Source organism: Oncorhynchus tshawytscha, linkage group LG23, assembly GCF_018296145.1.
Source record: "Oncorhynchus tshawytscha isolate Ot180627B linkage group LG23, Otsh_v2.0, whole genome shotgun sequence".
NCBI classification, from domain to species: domain Eukaryota; kingdom Metazoa; phylum Chordata; class Actinopteri; order Salmoniformes; family Salmonidae; genus Oncorhynchus; species Oncorhynchus tshawytscha.
In genome coordinates, this window is record NC_056451.1 from 25,141,087 (window position 1) to 25,161,527 (window position 20,441).

The following is a 20,441-nucleotide window of genomic DNA, read 5'->3' on the forward strand; positions in this document are numbered from 1 at the left end:
TCCCTTCACTGGAACTAAGGGGCCTAGCCCGAACCATGAAAAACAGCCCCAGACCATTATTCCTCATCCACCAAACTTTACAGTTGGCACTTTGCATTTGAGCAAGTAGAGTTCTCCTGGCAACCGCTAAACCCAGATTAGTCCGTCGGACTGTCAGATGGTGACACGTGACTCATCACTCCAGAGAACGCGTTTCCACTTCTCCAGTCCAATGGCAGCGAGCTTTACACCAGTCCAGCTGATGTTTTTCATTGTGCATGGTGATCTTAGGCTTGTGCGTGGCTGCTTGGCCATGGAAACCCATTTCATGATGATCCCGACAAACAGTTATTTTGATGATGTTGCTTCCAGAAGCCGCTTGGAACTCGGTGGTGAGTGTTGCAACCGAGGACAGACAATTCTTACACACTACGCGCTTCAGCACTCAGCGGTCCTGTTCTGTGAGCTTGTGTGGCCTACCACTTCACAGCTGAGCCATTGTTGCTCCTAGATGTTCCCACTTCACAAAAACACCACTTGCAATTGACCGGGCAGCTCTAGCAGGGCAGACATTTGATGGAAAAGATGGCATCCTCTGACGGTGCCACGTTGAATGTCACTGAGCTCTCAAGTACGGTCCCTTCTACTGCCAATTTCTGTCTATGGAGATTGTATGGCTGTGTGCTCGATTTTATAAACCTGTCAGCAACGAGTGTGGCTGAAAATAGATGAATCCACTCATTTGAAGGGGTGCCATATACTTTTGGCCATGTGGTGTGTATTCTATCATAAGACAAGAATTAAAGCAATTTTTGTATTATCTAAAGTCTAGCAACCTTGCCAGCTGGCATGCCTGCTAAGCTAGTTAGACAAGCCATTCTAACTTAATTGATAGCCTGAAATGACAAGGTAGCGAGTTACAATGATTTAGCTGGCTAGCTAAAACAAACTTTTTAAAATTGCAAGGTGGCTAACATGACAGAGAAACTTATTGTGACCATTGCACCCAGAACAGGTGCCGGTAGCAAAATGTAATAGAATTCCTAAATTGTTTAGCTGGTCCGCACTCAAAAAAGAGATTTGAGGTACATTTTTTGTATTTATTTCATTCAAGGGTGGGTAGATAGACAAACGTTTCAGCCTTCGTCAGTGTCATCAGCAACCCCTCTGAAGGTGCACTTCTTTACTCCTTGCTGTATTTATTAATCAAGAAGGAATCAACATAGCTTGATCAAATTAATTAACAAACAGTCCTGCCCATCACCGGCAGCTAAAATCAGATGAAACGCTGTGTGTCACTCGACACTCTCTCCTCCTTCACTCATGATACTGTCTTCACACATATCTTTGCTCAGTGGTTCACCAATGAAGGAACCACTTACCATGGAGAATATGGGGGGGAGGGGCATTGATTAGGATGCTGTATACACTTTCATCATGGTTTTCAGGTATTTTTATGGAGTGTGTAGGAGAGACAATATGTGTGTGTCTGAGTGTGTGTTTGCATGTGTGTTTCAAAATGTGTGTGTGCCTCGTATACTATATAATAACAACATAACGATCTGTTTTGTTGTCTTAAACCTCAGATCTATCTTACTTCCTGGTCATCCTCGGGCTCTTCCTGTTCCACATCTAAGCCCAAAGCGCTGTGGCGAATCATCTGCCAGCGTGCCAGGGACTTCCTGTTTCCATTTATCCCACCCCTGTGTTTGGGTCTGATCAGAGGGCTTCCAGGTCCTTTTGACATGTCAGTGTTCTCCATCTCATCCCGCTCCTTGCTCTGGTCCTCATCCTTAGAGAAGGCTTGGATGTAGCGACGCATCTTTTGCACCAGTGGGTCGTTGCGATCCTCAACCCTGCAATGGAGACATTAAGAGAGTCATTATAATTTAAAGCCTGTATATGATGGGGATGGGGAAACACTGTTAACATCACCACACCTAACACAGAGAGTACAGTAATAGGCCAGTTAGATGAAGTGTTGTTGTCTTACCGGAGGTACCACCGCTCCCCCAGGCCGTAGAGCAGTCCACACACCCCCAGCCGGGGCCACAGGCAGCGGGGCAACCTCCTCTCCAACATCAGGGTCGTGGCCACCACCTACACACAGTGAGCAGGGACAAAGGATGTACGGATCATTAGAATGGCACTTATAGGGATGCTGTATACACTTTCATCATGGTTTTAAGCTATTTTTATGGAGTATGTACACATTTTATTTGATGTAGGAGAGACTATGTGTGTGTGCCTGAGTGTGTGTGTGCATGTGTGAGTCAAAATGTGTGTGTGTGTGTGGCACACCTGTGTCCTCCAGAGCTCATCCCTCTCCTGGGCAACTCTCCATTGTGTATCACTCATCATGGCTGTGAGCAGGTTGAGCAGCAATATGTAGGAGACCACAGAGAAGGTGCAGTGCAGCACATGGACAATAGGGGGCGTTGTGATGGTGTGGTCCACTGGCAGGTCTATCAGACCCACACTCAGCTCAAACTGGGAGAACAGCGTGATGGGGAAGGAGCGGTACGCAGGTAGAGAGTCTGGGTCCTGAGTCATATACACCATCCACAGGGCTGGGAGGGAGGGAGGGAGGGAGGGAGGGAGCATAACCAGCAAATAAAAATAGGAATTATATTTGGTTTAATACATTTGTACTATTAATATGGTTTTTGAGTTTCTCTTTTACAGAATGTACTTACAGGTGGAAAACCCTATGAGCACGATGAAGCTCAGCCACATGAACTTGGTCAGGTCTCCAAATATAATCTAGGAGGAAATGAGACAAAACACCACAACAGTTTAATATGGGAATCAAAACAGCAAAACCATACGTTCTACAGTAACGTCATGCTAATGCTTGTGTGTGTGTGCATTCACATGTGTGTGTCTGCTTCCCTTACATACCTTCTGTATCATGATGACGTAAGGCCCCAGCATCTGAAAGCCTCGGGCGAAGAACATGACGTTGCTCCAGCCCAGCACCAGACACACAGCCATGACAACTGTCTCCCCCTGCACCCCACTGACCCTGAACACACACAGCAGCACCACCAGGAACGCATAGGCAATACTGGGGAGGAAACATAGGTTGTTACACAGGTTATAAATGCTACATAGACATGACAAAACACAACAACATCACTAGGTAGGTAATAAATACTACATAGGCACCAAGGTTGACATACAGAATGACATGGAAGGGCCCCCCCAGGGCCGTTTGTCCAAAGTAATGCTTGGCCCCCACTCTCAGCATATCTGGGATCTTAGGGATTGGGAATAAAACAGATTATATTGACAGCCAATAATGTGATCTAATCTACAGTGTAAATATAACTGACATGTAAAACTATTGGGTGATGTATGTTTTACCTCCAGTAGCAGAATAACCAGGGCACCCAGGACACTGATCATCTCTCCTGCCAGACGCAAGTTGTCCCCATAGGTCACATAACTCTCCTACATGGACAGAGAACAGGGCACGTGGATCACAAAGGGTTCATATGAACACCTCTGATTGAGGTTTGCACACAGGCTGTCATATGAAGATGCCTTCATGTCTCCCCCACCTTCAGAGTTTTCTGCACGCGGATGGTTTTGTCCATGTCAGATACAGTGTAATTCTCTGGAGCGTCCTTTAGGGGGCGATACACACAACACAGTGTGAAGGTCCCAATGTACAGGAGGTACAGCAACAGCAACAACCTGTACACAACACAATAATAACATCACAACATTAGACATAAACAAATGGCAGCATCTCAAACACAACATCAGAACATGATCACTGTACAGTGAGGGAAAAAGTATTTGATCCCCTGCTGATTTTGTATGTTTGCCCACTGACAAAGAAATGATCAGTCTAACATTTTAATGGTAGGTTTATTTGAACAGTGAGAGACAGAATATCAACAAACAAATCCAGAAAAACGCATGTCAAAAATATTATAAATTGATTTGCATTTTAATGAGGGAAATAAGTATTTGACCCCTCTTGCAAAACATGACTTAGTACTTGGTGGCAAAACCCTTGTTGACAATCACAGAGGTCAGACGTTTCAGGTAGTTGGCCACCAGGTTTGCACACATCTCAGGAGGGATTTTGTCCCACTCCTCTTTGCAGATCTACTCCAAGTCATTAAGGTTTCGAGGCTGACGTTTGGCAACTCGAACCTTCAGCTCCCTCCACAGATTTCCTATGGGATTAAGGTCTGGAGACTGGCTAGGCAACTCCAGGACCTTAATGTGCTTCTTCTTGAGCCACTCCTTTTTTGCCTTGGCCGTGTGTTTTGGGTCATTGTCATGCTGGAATACCCATCCACGACCCATTTTGAACACCCTGGCTGAGGGAAGGGGGTTTTCACCCAAGATTTGACGGTACATGGCCCTGTCTATCATCCCTTTGATGCGGTGAAGTTGTCCTGTCCCCTTAGCAGAAAATAATGTTTCCACCTCCATGTTTGACGGTGGGGATGGTGTTCTTGGGGTCATAGGCAGCATTCCTCCTCCTCCAAACATGGCAAGTTGAGTTGATGCCAAAGAGCTCCATTTTGGTCTCATCTGACCACAACACTTTCACCCAGTTGTCCTCTGAATCATTCAGATGTTCATTGGCAAACTTCAGATGGGCATGTATATGTGCTTTCTTGAGCAGGGGGACCTTGCGGGCGCTTCAGGATTTCAGTCCTTCACGGCATAGTGTGTTACCAATTGTTTTCTTGATGACTATGGTCCCGGCTGCCTTGAGATCATTGACAAGATCCTCCTGTGTAGTTCTGGGCTGATTCCTCCCCGTTCTCATGATCATTGCAACTCCACGAGGTGAGATCTTGCGTGGAGCCCCAGGCCGAGGGAGATTGACAGTTCTTTTGTGTTTCTTCCATTTACGAATAATTGCACCAACTGTTGTCACCTTCTCACCAAGCTGCTTGGCGATGGTCTTGTAGCCCATTCCAGCCTTGTGTAGGTCTACAATCTTGTCCCTTACATCCAGAGTTTGAAATCTGATTGATTGATTGCTTCTGTGGACAGGTGTCTTTTATACAGGTCACAAACGAATATTAGGAGCACTCCCTTTAAGAGTGTGCTCCTAATCTCAGCTCGTTACCTGTATAAAAGACACCTGGGAGCCAGAAATCTTTCTGATTGAGAGGGGGTCAAATACTTTTTTCCCTCCTTAAAATGCAAATTAATTTATAACATTTTTGACATGCGTTTTTCTGGATATGTTTGTTGACATTCTGTCTCTCACTGTTCAAATAAACCTACCATTAAACTATAGACGGATCATTTATTTGTCAGTGGGCAAACGTACAAAATCAGCAGGGGATCAAATACTTTTTTCCCTCATTGTATGTGTTGTTACCTAAAGTAGTGTTTTCCATAGAGGTTCCACTTGAGACTGACCAATTGCCTAACAGGAGTCACTTCCAGTATCCTCCTTGCCTGAAGTAGGAGATCATCATCAGTTTCCCTGTACTGTATATTACAATGTATCATGTTTGTGTTTTGTAATGTACTGTACCTCTCTCCTCTGGCTGCCCACGATGAGCTCAAGCACAGAACAGTCGTCGTCGGCGACCAAGGAGTCGATCTCTGTGAGGTCATAGAGGTTAGAGGTCAAGGGTCCCAGGTTCCACTGGTTGATTCGCCTCCGATTGACCAGGTGCTGGAAGGCCTGGGAGGGACAGATGTTGTTTTATTTTTTACTGTTCCCATGTCTCCCACTGTCCCCTTCTTTCTATCCCTCTATCCATCCTCACCACAAGGTTGCCCTCCTTGGCAGCCAGTTTGAAGGGTGTTAAGCCATGGTAGTTGGGCACCATGTCCAGTGGCACAGCCTGGTCCAGCTCAACGTCACGTGCCAACAGCAGATCCAACACCAGGCATGCTATAGTCTTATTGGGCTGCAGGACCAGGATGTGGAGCACTGTGTTACCTAGGGGGAGAGAAGGAGATATTAAACTGCTGAAAAATGGAGAAGAGAGAGGAGAGGGGCAGGACGAGGAGAAGAAAGAGGAATGTTTCATACCAATGGAGTCCTGGGCCCTGGTGCTGGCTCCTGCGTTGATCACCATGGAAATTATGTCCTGATTCCCCACACAGGCCGCAAATGCCAGGATGTGCTCACCTAAAGTAAAGCAAACGGAATCAAATAACCACATTTCCCAAAATGCATTTTTCTACTCCTTACAGACCACAAACAATCATCTTACCATAGTAGAGCAGCCCTCCTCTTCTCTTCCTGAAGTACAGGCCTGTGACTCTGGGCGTGGCCACATCTGCCCCTTTACCAATCAGACTGCGGACTAGGTTAAAGTTCTGATTCACCACGGCAATGTGGAGAGGTGTCATGCCTGATTGAGAGCGAGTAAGAGAGAGAGAATATATGATTGTGTGATTAAATATCTGTGTGAGTTTTATGATATTATAGTGTATTTGTGTGTGAGAGTTTATGTACCAAGGAAGAGGTCAGAGGTCATGGGCTCATTGATGAGTTCAGGTGCTCCGTCCATCAGAGCTAAAGCAGCTTCCATGTTATCATTCATAACTGCCACATGCAGCGCGGTCTCCCCCAGAGCCCCTCTCTCAAAGATGTTAGTGGACGCACTGTCCAGAAGTTTCTTAATGCAACCTGCACTGTTCTCTTTGGCCGCAAAAAAGAGAGGGACGCCATTTGTCCTATGGGAGAGAGAGTGTGTTTGCAAGTTAAAATTCAAATGCTGCATTCATAACATATTGTAATTATTAGCATATGACTGGGAAAAATTCACTTGAATGCTCCTCCAGCTGATAATTACTAGTGGGAAACTGTCTCTCATTTCTGAGCGCAGACTTCTCCCACATGCTGAGCACTGATGTCACATTCCACTGGGCACAGACATCAGTTCAACGTCTAATTTTGATTTACATTTGGTTGAGTTGTCAGCTATTGTGAATTCAACAGGAAATCAACAAAAAAATTTGGCCTTGTCATTGGATTTAGGTTTACTTCTTATGGCTGGGGGCAGTATTGAGTAGCTTGGATGAATAAGGTACCCAGAGGTGCCCAGAGTAAACTGCCTGCTACTCAGTCCCAGAAGCTAAGATATGCATATTATTAGTAGATTTGGATAGAAAACACTCTGAAGTTTCTAAAACTGTTTTAATTATGTATGTGAGTATAACATAACTCATATGGCAGGCAAAAACCTGAGAAAAAATCCAACCAGGAAGTGGGAAATCTGAGGTTGGTCGTTTTTCAACTCATTCCCTATTGAAGATACAGTGGGATACTGGTCATGTTGCACTTCCTAAGGCTTCCACTAGATGTCAACAGTCTTCAGAACCTTGTTTGATGCTTCTACTGTAAAGGAGGGGCTCATAAGGGCTCTTTGAGTCAGGGGTCTGGCAGAGTGCCACAAGCTCGTGACACTCGTTCACGTGAGAGGTAGCTCGCGTTCCATTGCTTTTCTGCAGACAAAGGAATTCTCCGGTTGGAACATTATTGAAGATTTGTTAAAAACATCCTAAAGATTGATTCTATACATCGTTTGACACGTTTCTACGGACTGTAACGGAACTTTTTGACATTCCTAGTGAACGCGCTTTGTGAGTTTGGATTTGTTTGCAAAACGCGCTAACAAAAGTAGCTATTTGGACATAAATGATGGACATTATTGAACAAAACAAACATTTATTGTGGAACTGGGATTCCTGGGAGCGCATTCTGATGAAGATCAAAGGTAAGTGAATATTTATAATGTTATTTCTGACTTCTGTTGACTGCACAATATGGCGGATATCTTTTTGACTTGTTTGGTCTCTGAGCGTCATACTCAGATTATTGCATGGTGTGCTTTTTCCGTAAAGCTTTTTTGAAATCTGACACAGAGGTTGCATTAAGGAGAAGTGTATCTAAAGTTCCATGCATAACACTTGTATTTTCATCAACATTTATTATGAGTATTTCAGTAAATTGTTGTGACTCTCTGCAAAATCACCGGATGTTTTTGGAACTACTGAACATAACGCGCCAATGTATACTGAGATTTTTTTATATAAATATGAACTTTATCGAACAAAACATACTGTCATGGCAGTCGTCGGTGGAGGAAGAAGTGGACCAAAGCGCAGCGTGGTGAGCGTACATTTTCCTTTATTATGGAATGATGCCAACAAAACAAAATAAACAACCGTGAAGCTTACGAGGGCTACGCGCCACTAACACAAGTCAACTACCCACACTGAAAGGAGGGAAAAAGGGCTACCTAAGTATGATTCCCAATCAGAGACAACGATAGACAACTGTCCCTGGTTGAGAACCATACCCAGCCAAAACATAGAAATTAAGAAACATAGAAAACAAGACATAGAATGTCCACCCCACATCACACCCTGACCTAACCAAATAAAGAAATAAAACATCTCTCTAAGGTCAGGGCGTGACACATACATGTATTGTGTAACATGAAGACCTATGAGTGTCATCTGATGAAGATCATCAAAGGTTAGTGATTAATTTGTTCTCTATTTCTGATTTTTGTGGCTCCTCTCTTTGGCTGGAAAAATGGCTGTGTTTTTCTGTGACTTGGCTCTGACCTAACATAATCGTTTGTGGTGCTTTTGCCGTAAAGCCTATTTGAAATCGGACACTGTGGTGGGATTAACAAGAAGTGTATCTTTAAAATGGTGTGAAATACTTCTATGTTTGAGGAATTTTAAATATGGGAGTTCTGTTGTTTTGAATTTCGCGCCCTGCACTTTCACTGACTGTTGTCATATCAATCCCAATAGCGGGATCTCAGCCAAGACGAAATGCCCTTATGTTGATGACTTTTTCCAAATCCAATAAGTTTTCCATGTTGATTCAAAATATATCACATAGATAGATTTCTTGGGTTGAAATGAAGTGGAAACAACATTGATTTGCCAAGTGGGATACGAAGGAAATGACCCCGATAGCAGTATTTTTGGCAGTTAAGTACAACAACAAAACATAATTAAAAAAAATACAAATGATTAATAACCTCTTTGAGCTAGGGGCAGTATTTTGATGTCTGGATGACAAGCATGGTCAAAGTAAACTGCCTGTTACTCAGGCCCAGAAGCTAGGATATGCATATAATTGGTCGATTTGGATAGAAAACACTCTAAAGTTTCTAAAACTGTTAAAATAATGTCTGTGAGTATAACAAAACTGATATGGCAGGCAAAACCCGTGGACAAACCATCCAGAAAAAATACATTTTCAGCCCACCATTGATTCCTATGGCTGTCATTTTTAATATGAAGGGAATACCTCCCAGATTGCCGGTTTGGGTTTAGCCAATTTGGGTTTAGCCAATCAGCGTTCTAAGTGAGTTCAAAGCTTTTGAACACAAACAACTCGTTGCTTCCAGGTTACAATTAATATTTTCAGAGTTTCCCACTTGTAATAATATAATATCAACCAATACCGGACAGTCACTGTTATTTTTTACCAACAGGATACTCACCTTTTGTTCTGCAGCAAAAAAGTTTCATCCAGCATCTCTTTCCACCCCTTCCTGTTCTGGAGGCGGAACCTAAACTGTCTCCACCAATGGTTGAGCTCACTTGGAGCAGATCTTGCCAAGGGCGGGGCCATCCTCTCAGATGGTGAGTCTATTTGAAATGGCTGGGAGGAGAGAGACGTGCATGTGTGTGAGAGAAATTGAGTGTCAGAAACAGAGATGTTCTACCACCAGACTTAACTCAGAAAGAAATACATCCTTCTCCTTATGTACTAGGGACTCAAATCAAATCTAGAATGTGTGAGCTGTCAGCAAACTAACTGACAGATCACTCAGGTTTGCACCATTCCACAGACCAGAGGTGAACCTGAAACAGAGGTCCTTATTTCCCCATTAATCCAGGCAAAGGAAGATGTCCACAATAATGTCGTTTTTCTCTATTCTATCCTATTCTAAACAGTTCTGTAAAATGTAAAAGGTAAATACTTATTGTTCCACAAAAAGAATGCCTTTTGCGTCCCTTCGATATTTCAAGTAGAAATTGTGCACCAATATTGCATTTTAAGACCCTGTTATATTAAATGTAGTGCCCTCGACATTTAAAAAATATTTGTTACGTTTTATTTGTTTTAGCAGACGCTCTTATCCAGAGCGAATTAAAGCAGTCAATGCATACATTTTGTACAGAATTCCCCCCATGGGAATCAAACCCACAACAACCCTGACATTGCAAGCGCCATGTACTACCAACTGAGCAACACACGAAATGAACTGATACACTTCGAGAAAACAACCGCTCACATATCCAAGACTGTGTCCCAAATGTCACCCCGTAGTCTATATAGTACACGACTCCTGACCAGAGCCCTATGGCCCCTGGTCTAAAGTGGTGCTCTTTAACAGGGAATAGGGTGCCATCTGGGACACAGCCTTAGAAAGGCCATTCTCTCCTTCTCTTATCGCTTTAATACATACCACATGGAGAATTCAATAAATCAGATTTTTTATATGAATAAAGTCTTGCTAAAGTGCCCAAATTCAGTATTTTGACAATTCCCTCTGTGCCCCCTATGTGACTTCTAGTTAGATTGCTACCCACTTAACCCAAACATTTCTCTTAAGTTTTCGCCAAAGACATTTTTGAAAATAATTATTTCTTTCATGTCTGTCCCTCATTTTAAGGTCCACCCTGTTGTGTGAACTGAACTCTCAATTCAAAATGGGTAAACTGTTTCTTTTAAAATGTTTTTTTTCTTCTGAAGATACATTTGACATCTAATATTCAAGTCATAGTGTAAAAGCAGGTGAGCTGGTTCTACTATTTTTGGCCATTTTATGTGGTTTTGTGGTGGAAAACTAAGTGGGTCAAGCTCAACACGCCAACACTATTACCCATAGGTAGACAGGATAGAAATGTTTGGACAATTACACTTTTATTGTGAAGCTTGTATTTAATTGCCACTCCCTGTTGCAAACAACAAGCTTCAGTTCTGCCTGTCACAAGGGGATTGATTAATGGCTGATTTAAGATGAAATCATCAACCCTGTTACTTTGTCAACCCTGTTACTTTATTTGGCACTTATTATAGTATTTTTTATTTTATTTTACCATGGCAAAAAAAAATGAGATGGCAAAAAAAAATATTATGACAATGTTAACATTTTGCGAAATCACTTTTTAAAAATCAAGTTGTACTTCTCAAAAGGCACCGAATTGGTGGAGTGACTCACTTACCTTTTACAGAAGAAAACAGTTAGTCCTTTACTCCTAATTGACAGTCAGGTACTAAGGGAACATGCAACATCAAGCTGACTTGAGAAAGAGAAGGATTCACAGGTGGGGATCTTTATATATGGAGAGGAGGTCAAGAGAAGGGGAGGAGGTCAAGAGGAGGATGGATGTCAGAGAGAGGAGAGAGGAAGGGGGAGGGATTTTCAGCCCCTGCATCGCCCCCATGTAAAAAATGTCAACATCATGACAGTCAACACTTTTTGGTATTTATTCTCAGTGAACCGTTCAGATAACTGGTTCGAAAGTCGTCCACCTTTCAATTGTCTCAATGCTGGTGTGTAATCAAAAAGCTTATATTGAGGTGAGCTTGTCTACCTGGACAAGTATCTGCTGATTCAGCTGTACGATCCTATAGACACCTTACCTGTCAGGTCTATAGAAACTAGTTTTGACTGGCTGTGATCTAGTTCAATCTACACTGAAACAAATAAATGTTCTTAAATGGTTCTTCTTTAGCTCTAAAGGTTCCTTGGAGAACTCTTGCCTGATAAAGAACCTTTGAGTTAAGTGTAGGGTTCTTGACATGGCATCTACAGTTCTTCGGAATTCTAAAAGGTTCTTGAATTGTTTGGAAACCTGCAGATGTGTCCCTTTCATAGCACACAGCAAATTGGCCAGTGTTAACTAGTGTTGAATTTTCAGTGTAACATTTCTAGGGTTGATTCAAAAGTTACATTAACACTGTAGAGAGTTACATTAACACTCAGTGGCGTAAAATAACCCCAGTGTTGGTGTTAATAACCAGAAATATAACCACGCCTGTCATTATCATATTTTCCAGCATGCTCTATTGAAGACAGAGTTTTTTTTAATAGTTTTTTTCAAAATGTATGTTTTTTATGTACATTGATTGATTAATTCATCTTATGCTACTCAAATATAAATAACATACATTTTTATGAACTATTCCAATCTCTTACTTGGACTTATTGCACCCGTTACTGAAAGGGTTGTTTCAGTTTAAATGTTTAAGGCAGTCTCATATCTTAGTCTTCCCTACCCTAGCGCTGTCAGTCATTCTGAATGCAGGTTGGGGGTGACTAAAATATTCCAGTTGTTGTATATCCCCACTCTGGCTGGATTTCAATAGGAATTACACATCACTTTGCAAGTCAGCATAATGTAAGTTTCAGGCCACTGTATTAGGGTAAAACTAGGCCCTCAAAATAAGGCCTTATGAAATAGGTAATCTATTTTTTTTAACAATGACAACACTTAGAATCTCACTTGGTGAAGGCCACAGAACTGAAAATGATTGAATACAACAGCCACGTCTCGGTCACTAGCAAACACAGTCATGGGTGGTACTGGTAAGTAGTGATGTTACCTTTAAAACCGGAGCTCTGAGGAATGCATCAAAATCGCTAATCAGCTACCTTCAAAGCGGTGTACCGATGCTTGTATCACTTTATCAGAAGTACTTTATCAAAGACACCCAAAGCATTGTTTGGTCACGTGTTTTTTCAACCCGTGTGTTGCAGAAATGCGAGATCCCACTGATTTCTCGGTGGTTTGGGCTCTTTTGTTGATTCCAAACTGTTTTCAAACATTGACCTCTTCTGGACACCGTACTTGCAAATATAGTTAGGATTTTGTACCAAAATGTTCAGCTGATCGGTAGCTTAGCAAGTAGAGTAGGGAACTATGGAACATTCATGGATGTGAGGGTATGAGGTTGAATCCTGTTGTAGGCACATTAATTAGAAAATAGTTTTATTTGAAACCACACTTTCTGTGCTGTTGTTCAAATCATTTGTTTTGTTTAAGATAGTTTAAGCTTCTGTCTTAAGCATCCTAAATAAAGCAGATTCAGTTTTTGAAAACAGGGAACCATGATGTAAGATGCAGACCTGGGATTCCAACTGATTATAGGCTACTAACGCCAAGGATTTACCGCTAGGGTGGCTACTTTGAAGAGAATGCCATGAGTTTGAAAAGCTGTCATCAAGGCTAGGGTGGCTACTTTGAAGAATCTCAAATTTAAAATATATTTTGATATGTTTAACAGTATATTGGTTACTGCATGGTTCCATATGTGTTATTTCATAGTTTTGATGTCTTCACTATTATTCTACAATGTAGAAAATAGTAAAAATAAAGAAAAACACAAATGAGTAGGTGTGTCCAAATTATTGACTGGTATGGTAAATTATGGCGACACTTTATGATGTTTTTTGTCGTTTTGGACTTCGGTGAGTTTATTTTCAGCTGTTCGGGCACGCCAAACGTTTCTGAAGGCAAGCTGAAGTCCGGAGCCGAAGTCTACGCCCTTTCATTGGTGATTGGTCAACAGTAGGGATTCTTCAATAAACTCTTTGTTGTCGTTCAACATGAACCTTTAGCTCCCACTTCCCTATTGTGTGATAGTTATTTGTAATGGCTGTCAATGGTTTTACATTTGTTCTTAACTGACTTGCCTAGTTAAATAAAGGTTAAATAAAAAATAAACAAATAAAATAAAACATGCCTACATGCCCCCCAAAATATATTTTTTATTCTAAAATACTTTGAATGATAAAGAGACATTTTAATAGGAAAAAATTGTTTAGCCCCCAAATGTGGGGGAGTGTAGGTGGGTAGAAAAATAAATACAAAACCCCCCAGATCAGCCAAACATAGGTCACAGGATGGAACTCACCACAAATGAACCATAGGGAACCAGGAATATGACAGAATCGAGAAAACAGAAATATACTGTAGAGTGAAACCACCTTATCTGAGGGCTGAGAGCATTTGATGTATTATAGAAATGAGAACAAGTAGTGAATAATCGAGAATACACAGTTACAATCAGTGGTGTTAAGTAAAAATACTTTAAAGTACTACTTAAGTCATTCTTGGGGGTGTCTTTACTGTACTTAACTATTTATATTTTTGACTACTTTTACTTTTACTTAACCACATTCCTAAAGAAAATAATGTACTTTTTACTCCATAAATTTTCCCTGACACCCAAAATACTTGTTACATTTTTAATGCGTAGCAGGACAGAATTTTTTTTCAATTCACTCACTTATCAAGAGAACATCCCTGCCTCTGATCTGGCGGACTCACTAAAAACACATGCGTTGTTTGTAAATGATGTCTGAGTGTTGGAGTATGCCCCTAGCTATCCGTAATTTAATTTAGTTTGTAAATGATGTCTGAGTGTTGGAGTATGCCCCTAGCTATCCGTAATTTAATTTAGTTTGTAAATGATGTCTGAGTGTTGGAGTATGCCCCTAGCTATCCGTAATTTAATTTTGTTTGTAAATTAAATGATGTCTGAGTGTTGGAGTATGCCCCTAGCTATCCGTAATTTAATTTAGTTTGTAAATGATGTCTGAGTGTTAGCTGTCCATAATTTAATTTAGTTTGTAAATGATGTCTGAGTGTTGGAGTATGCCCCTAGCTATCCGTAATTTAATTTAGTTTGTAAATGATGTCTGAGTGTTGGAGTATGCCCCTAGCTATCCGTAATTTAATTTTGTTTGTAAATTTTGTTTTTAAATGATGTCTGAGTGTTGGAGTATGCCCCTAGCTATCCGTAATTTAATTTTGTTTGTAAATTTTGTTTTTAAATGATGTCTGAGTGTTGGAGTATGCTGTCCGTAATTTAATTTTGTTTTTAAATGAGCTATCCTAGCTATCCGTAATTTAATTTTGTTTGTAAATGATGTCTGAGTGTTGGAGTATGCCCCTAGCTATCCGTAATTTAATTTTGTTTGTAAATGATGTCTGAGTGTTGGAGTATGCCCCTAGCTGTCCGTAATTTAATTTTGTTTTTAAATGATGCCGCCTCGTTTGAATTTGAAGTGATTTATACTTTAACTTTTGATACTTAAGTATATTTAAAAAAAATACTTGTAGACTTTTTCTCAAGTACTATTTTACTAGTTGACTTTAACTTTTACTTGAGTCATTTTCTATAAAGGTATTTAGACGATTGGGTATGACGATTGGGTACTTTTTCCACTACTGGTTACAATGTAGAAGAGTCACGCTGATTGAATAGAATGGGACAAACACAGCAAGAGTTGCATGGCTTGAGCTATTGCAGTGGCTATTTTAGCATGTACATTTTGGTGGGATAAAACAAATGTTAAGTGGGATGCATGCCAGAAAAGTCACTACACAACACAGCACTAAACAATACATTAATTGCACTATAACGGTGACAAACGGTGCCCACAAAAGCTGTCCCAACAGCAGTCCCAACATCTTACCACCGCTACACCTGGCTATCAGAGGAGCCTTGTCTGGCAGCGAAATGGTTCATTCAGCCTCATTTACTGCCTTTAAAAAAACATAGCTGATATGGCTGACTGGCTTAAACAAATGTGGTTTCTAATGACAATTGAGATGTACAAACTATGGCATAAGAGGACAACAAGCGGATAAGAGGCAATCTGTAATTTCTATTAAGAGATTAATGAGCGAGCTAGGATGGACGTAGTCAATATAACTATTCGTTTAGCACTTTTGAAATGTACAGCGACAGAATTCAGAACATGGGCCGTTCTTATTGTGTTCTCCCTGTACACCAAGTCAGAACCGTAGGATAAATAAATGGGTCATATAAGCAGACAATGAAAGCTCTTTCAAATTCGATGAATACATTTCTATAAAACAGGTTATAGGCTACAGGTGCACCACCAAGTCAGACCAGCAGGCAAAATTAAGAGGGATAAATCGACCAAATTGTTAGGGTGAGGCACATGAGCTACTAACAGCTCACTACACAACATACACTTAGTATTACTTTCATAGCTACAGTATACATATCTCCCTGGCATATTACATAATTTATGTACTCACCTTGGTGTGCTGTGCTCACTTGAACAGGAAGGGGGCGCGGTGGTCCTTCGTGGGCAAATTTTGTCATCAAAGTCTGCCATTCTCTGGATTTATGGTGCTTTCAAAACAACTGGGAGCTTCGAAAAAACAAGGTTGAATTATGATGACGTCATTGATCTTCAGGTCATAGCTCTAGAAAGAGGCCGGACTTACAATTCCGAGTTGGATGACCGTTCAAAACGTATTTTCCCAGTCAGAGCTTGTTTATTCCTGACTTCCCAGATGTCTTGAACTCACTGAAGTCAAGTTTTTTGCAGTTCCGAGTTAACAGTTGTTTTGTGCGCGGCACAAATCATGCTTCATTGACAGCATGGCCGATGTTGAATGATAATCATTTTAAACTTGGAAAAGAGCCCTTTAAGCTCAGATTTGCGACCACACAGCCACTGTCACTGATTCCTTCCAAACCATTCATTGTTGAATTTGAGATTTCCAACTTGTTGTGTAATGTTTATGCCCAATGGCCGATGAGCACCGATACGTTTTATCTATAATTCCTCTTCATTATTTCTCTTCCTATAAAAAGGATTAAAAAGGATTTGTCAGTAGATTGTCGACTTGATTCATGATGATAACTTCTAGCTAAGATTTTGAAAGTATGATGTTGACATGATCAGTCCAATCAAAGCTACTGTACATGTACATATAACGTGATTTGACGTCATCTTACCGGTAGCCAATGACCTTGAGCCTTCTTGGATGGGCACTTCTAATGTAACTCAATGGCAGCACCCAAGAAGCTAGAATTTCTAAGTCTACCCTTAGACTTCGCGGTGACGTAGTGTCCTCATGAGTGACAGAACACCAATCACGGCGCAACATTCCGTATTTTCGTATTTTCTGCTGGCTTGCCCCACCACCACAGAGAGCACTGAGCCAGGCTGAAACACCTGCATTTTGGAGCTGACTTACTGAAGAAAACAAAAAATAGACCATGTTTGTGTGCAGCTTTATTAACTCAATGATATATAATTTTTTACATTATTTGCAAACTAACTCTGTTGTTTTTGTCGCACCGCTTTGCTTTATCTTGGCCAGGTCGCAGTTGTAAATGAGAACTTGTTCTCAACTGGCCTACCTGGTTAAATAAAGGTGAAATAAAATAAAAAATAAAATATGTGACACATTAATGCCAAAATAACATGCAAAACAGGCAAGCCCCAAAAAATAAAACATTTATTTGTATTTATTTTTTGCTAAAAATGTGGGGCAGTTTCTTAACTTTGATGTTAAAATATCTAGTGTTACGATATAAACATTTCAATTTGTCATTGTTGCTAGCTATCTGGCCATCCAGAATCACAACAAGACACAGACCTCTGCCCCATGTGAAGCGTGCACATCGTTTTCGTGACATTGTCTGCTAACCCATCTATGACATGTAGTATGTTTTTCCTATTAAAAAAAGATGGTACATTTGGTTTCTTACCATCCAAACCTCTTATACAGTAAAGCACATATTCTAAACTGAATGTCATACAGTATTTTTATGTCCACATATTTGATGACCATCTATTATACATAACAACCCAAACACCCAAAACACTTTCCAAATGCCATGGTTTGGTGTGTGTATTCAGGTGTTTGTGTGTACCATGTATAGGTCATGAGTAACATGTTGGTTACCCACAGCATGTTAAAGGGTTTCAATGAAGGGTTTACATCAGACAGGCCTGGGTAATGGTTCTGACTGAGCCAGTCATCTTGTGTTGTCTCGGTAATAGCTATTTATAGCGCCTTGCAGAGAGACACTGGAGTGCTGCCATATAGACCAGTGGTTTCAAATGTCACAATGCCTTTATTTATGCACCATAACAAGGTTCCATTGCAGTGTGTGTGTGTGTGTGTGTGTGTGTGTGTGTGTGTGTGTGTGTGTGTGTGTGTGTGTGTGTGTGTGTGTGTGTGTGTGTGTGTGTGTGTGTGTGTGTGTGTGTGTGTGTGTGTGTGTGTGTGTGTGTGTGTGTGTGTGGTTTCGGACTGGCTCAGTAGGGGAGACCAGGGGTTGGTTGTCTCACGGGCCAATTCATGTTAGCATGACAAAACATTGAGGTGAGGGGAATGTATGTGTTTTTCATAGATGAAAGTAAAAAAGTAATATATATATTGTTATTTTCTTTGTAAATGTTTAAATTATGGGAGTATCCATAAATAATTATGTTTGTTGAACAGAGAAAAGGGAGAGCTATGTTTCAAACCAATTTATGAGTTCCTAGGTCAAGCCATGTGGTAAGTAATATCTTAACTAGCATTAGTGTTGCCTCTCTCTGACACACATATTTTTCCTGTCACGCACCCACACACGCACATACACACATACATATACATACATGCATACACACACATGCACGCATACATACACAAATGTACTAAAAATTTTATTCTCAAGGCATAAAATGCTGTATTTTGTTCAATTAAAGAAAGGCTTAGCTATTTCTAAGGCTGTTTGTTATTTTTCTTCATTTCCTGATACAAAAGGAATAAGTTACTAGTGAACATTGTGACAACCAACCCAGCGATTGGGCTGGTTGTCACAAGTGGACAGTGTGTTTGATGATTTATAACTCCATGTTGGAGTTAAAAAGGGTAAAAATGGTCCTCATTTTAATCCAAGATCTTAGTCTTTATCCTAATATTGAAAAGAGTCTTGTAAGATATACTGGTGCTGAGAAATAGACATGAGAGTAAGAAGTGCGACAACCAACTCCGGTCTCCCCTACACATGATAACCTTGGGAATATTTTGCAGAACAGGAACAAGGGGTTGAGACTGAGAGGAGTTTTTCTTTTTTACTTTAAGTCTCTGGTTGAGTCATTTATATACAGATATTGGATCTTAATTTGATGATCAGGTGAAATGGACATGGTGGTTGTGCAAGAGGCCCTCAGGTCAGATCCTATCTGATGCCACCAGATCTGGGAGACAGGTGTCTTGTCCTCTCTCTAATGCTGAAGTCAACAGATCTCCAACAGATTCAGGTGAAATGTGCTAATCTGTCTATTCCTATCAGACATGGGGGAACATGAAGTTCATTCTGTTTGATGGAAAGGTTATAGTGTGGATACTTTTCTGTTTTATCTCAAATAGGTTTACGGTTTAGAGTTAGGATTTCAGCTGTAAGTGCAATGTATCACCGAAGTATTTCTTTATCTACTTCTCCAGAGTCAGATAAGCTCACAGATACCATTTCTGTCAATCCAGCATGACTTCTGCCACGTTCAAAACAACTGGAACCTCGGTACTGGAAAATATCAGACTTCCGTGAGTTCAACACAACTGGGAACTCAAAAAAATAAATTTGGAGCAGTCATCTAACTAGGAATTCCAAGTTGGGAACTCTGGCCTCTTTCTAGTGCTCCGACCTGAAGATCACTGACGTCATGATTCGATCTTGTTTTTTTCCGAATTCCCAAAAATCACCGTAAATCCAAAGAATGCCGGACTTTGATGACAAAGCTTCATGAAAAAAGTTGCCCACAAGAAGGATCGCCATGCCACCTACCTATTCAAGTGAGCACAGCACAACGGAGTCCAGAAATGTATTGCATGCTGCTGCATATATGATGTAATATGCCAGGGAGATATGTATACTGTAGCTAAGAAAGTAATACTAAGTGTATGTTGTGTAGTGAGTTGTTAGTAGCCCATGTGACTCACCCTAATAATGGGGTCCCTTTTCCCCTCATAACTTAGCCTACTGTTCTGACTTGGTGGTGCACATGAAGCTTATAGCCTGTTTTAGAGAAATGTCTTCATCAAATATTGTAAGAGCTTTCATTGTCTGCTTATATGCCCCATTTATTTATCCTACGGTTCTGACTTGGTGTACAGGGAGAATACTGTAAGAATGGCCCATGTTCTGAATTCTGTCACTGTACATTTTAAAAGTGCTAAACAAATAGTTATATTGACTACGTCCGTCTTAGCTCGCTCATTAATGTCTTAATCAAAATTACGGATAGCCCCTTATCCGCTCACCACTCTCTTATGCCATAGTTTCTACATCTCAATTGTCAGTAGAAACCACATTTGTTTAAGCAAGTCAACCATAACAGCTATGTTTTAAAAAAAGGCAGTGAATGAGGCTGAATGAACTGTTTCGCTGCCAGACAAGGCTCCTCTGATAGCCAGGTGTAACGGTCGTAAGGATTCCCTGCATGGTGCTGAAAAGAAACAGTGCCCCAATAGTTTGTGGGCACCGTTTTCACCCTTATAGTGCAATTCATTTATTGCATAGTGTTGTGTCGTGACTTTGCTGGCAATTTGTTTTTGAGTTTGCATCACCAAGATTTACATGCTAAAATTGCTACTGCCCCCTGGTGATTAAACAGTTTTTATGCATAAGACACATAACAGGCTTAATGCAGTGA

The 20,441-nt window shown here is 40.8% G+C and overlaps 1 protein-coding gene across 1 annotated transcript; it reads right to left on the bottom strand.

Annotated features, from left to right (window-relative positions):
* Window positions 1–1,065: 1,065 nt before the first annotated feature.
* LOC112253762 (transient receptor potential cation channel subfamily V member 6) lies at window positions 1,066–11,275 on the bottom strand. The gene is made up of 16 exons (XM_024425736.2): window positions 11,182–11,275; window positions 9,450–9,610; window positions 6,434–6,654; window positions 6,189–6,329; window positions 6,005–6,103; window positions 5,736–5,911; window positions 5,498–5,650; window positions 5,339–5,418; window positions 3,543–3,678; window positions 3,346–3,432; window positions 3,162–3,238; window positions 2,881–3,046; window positions 2,676–2,742; window positions 2,281–2,549; window positions 1,973–2,079; window positions 1,066–1,835 (listed from the first exon to the last, which is right to left on the bottom strand). The coding sequence occupies exons 2-16, from the start codon at window positions 9,578–9,580 to the stop codon at window positions 1,568–1,570; spliced, it is 2,178 nt and encodes a 725-aa protein (XP_024281504.1). The 5' UTR covers window positions 9,581–9,610; window positions 11,182–11,275; the 3' UTR covers window positions 1,066–1,567.
* Window positions 11,276–20,441: the final 9,166 nt, after the last annotated feature.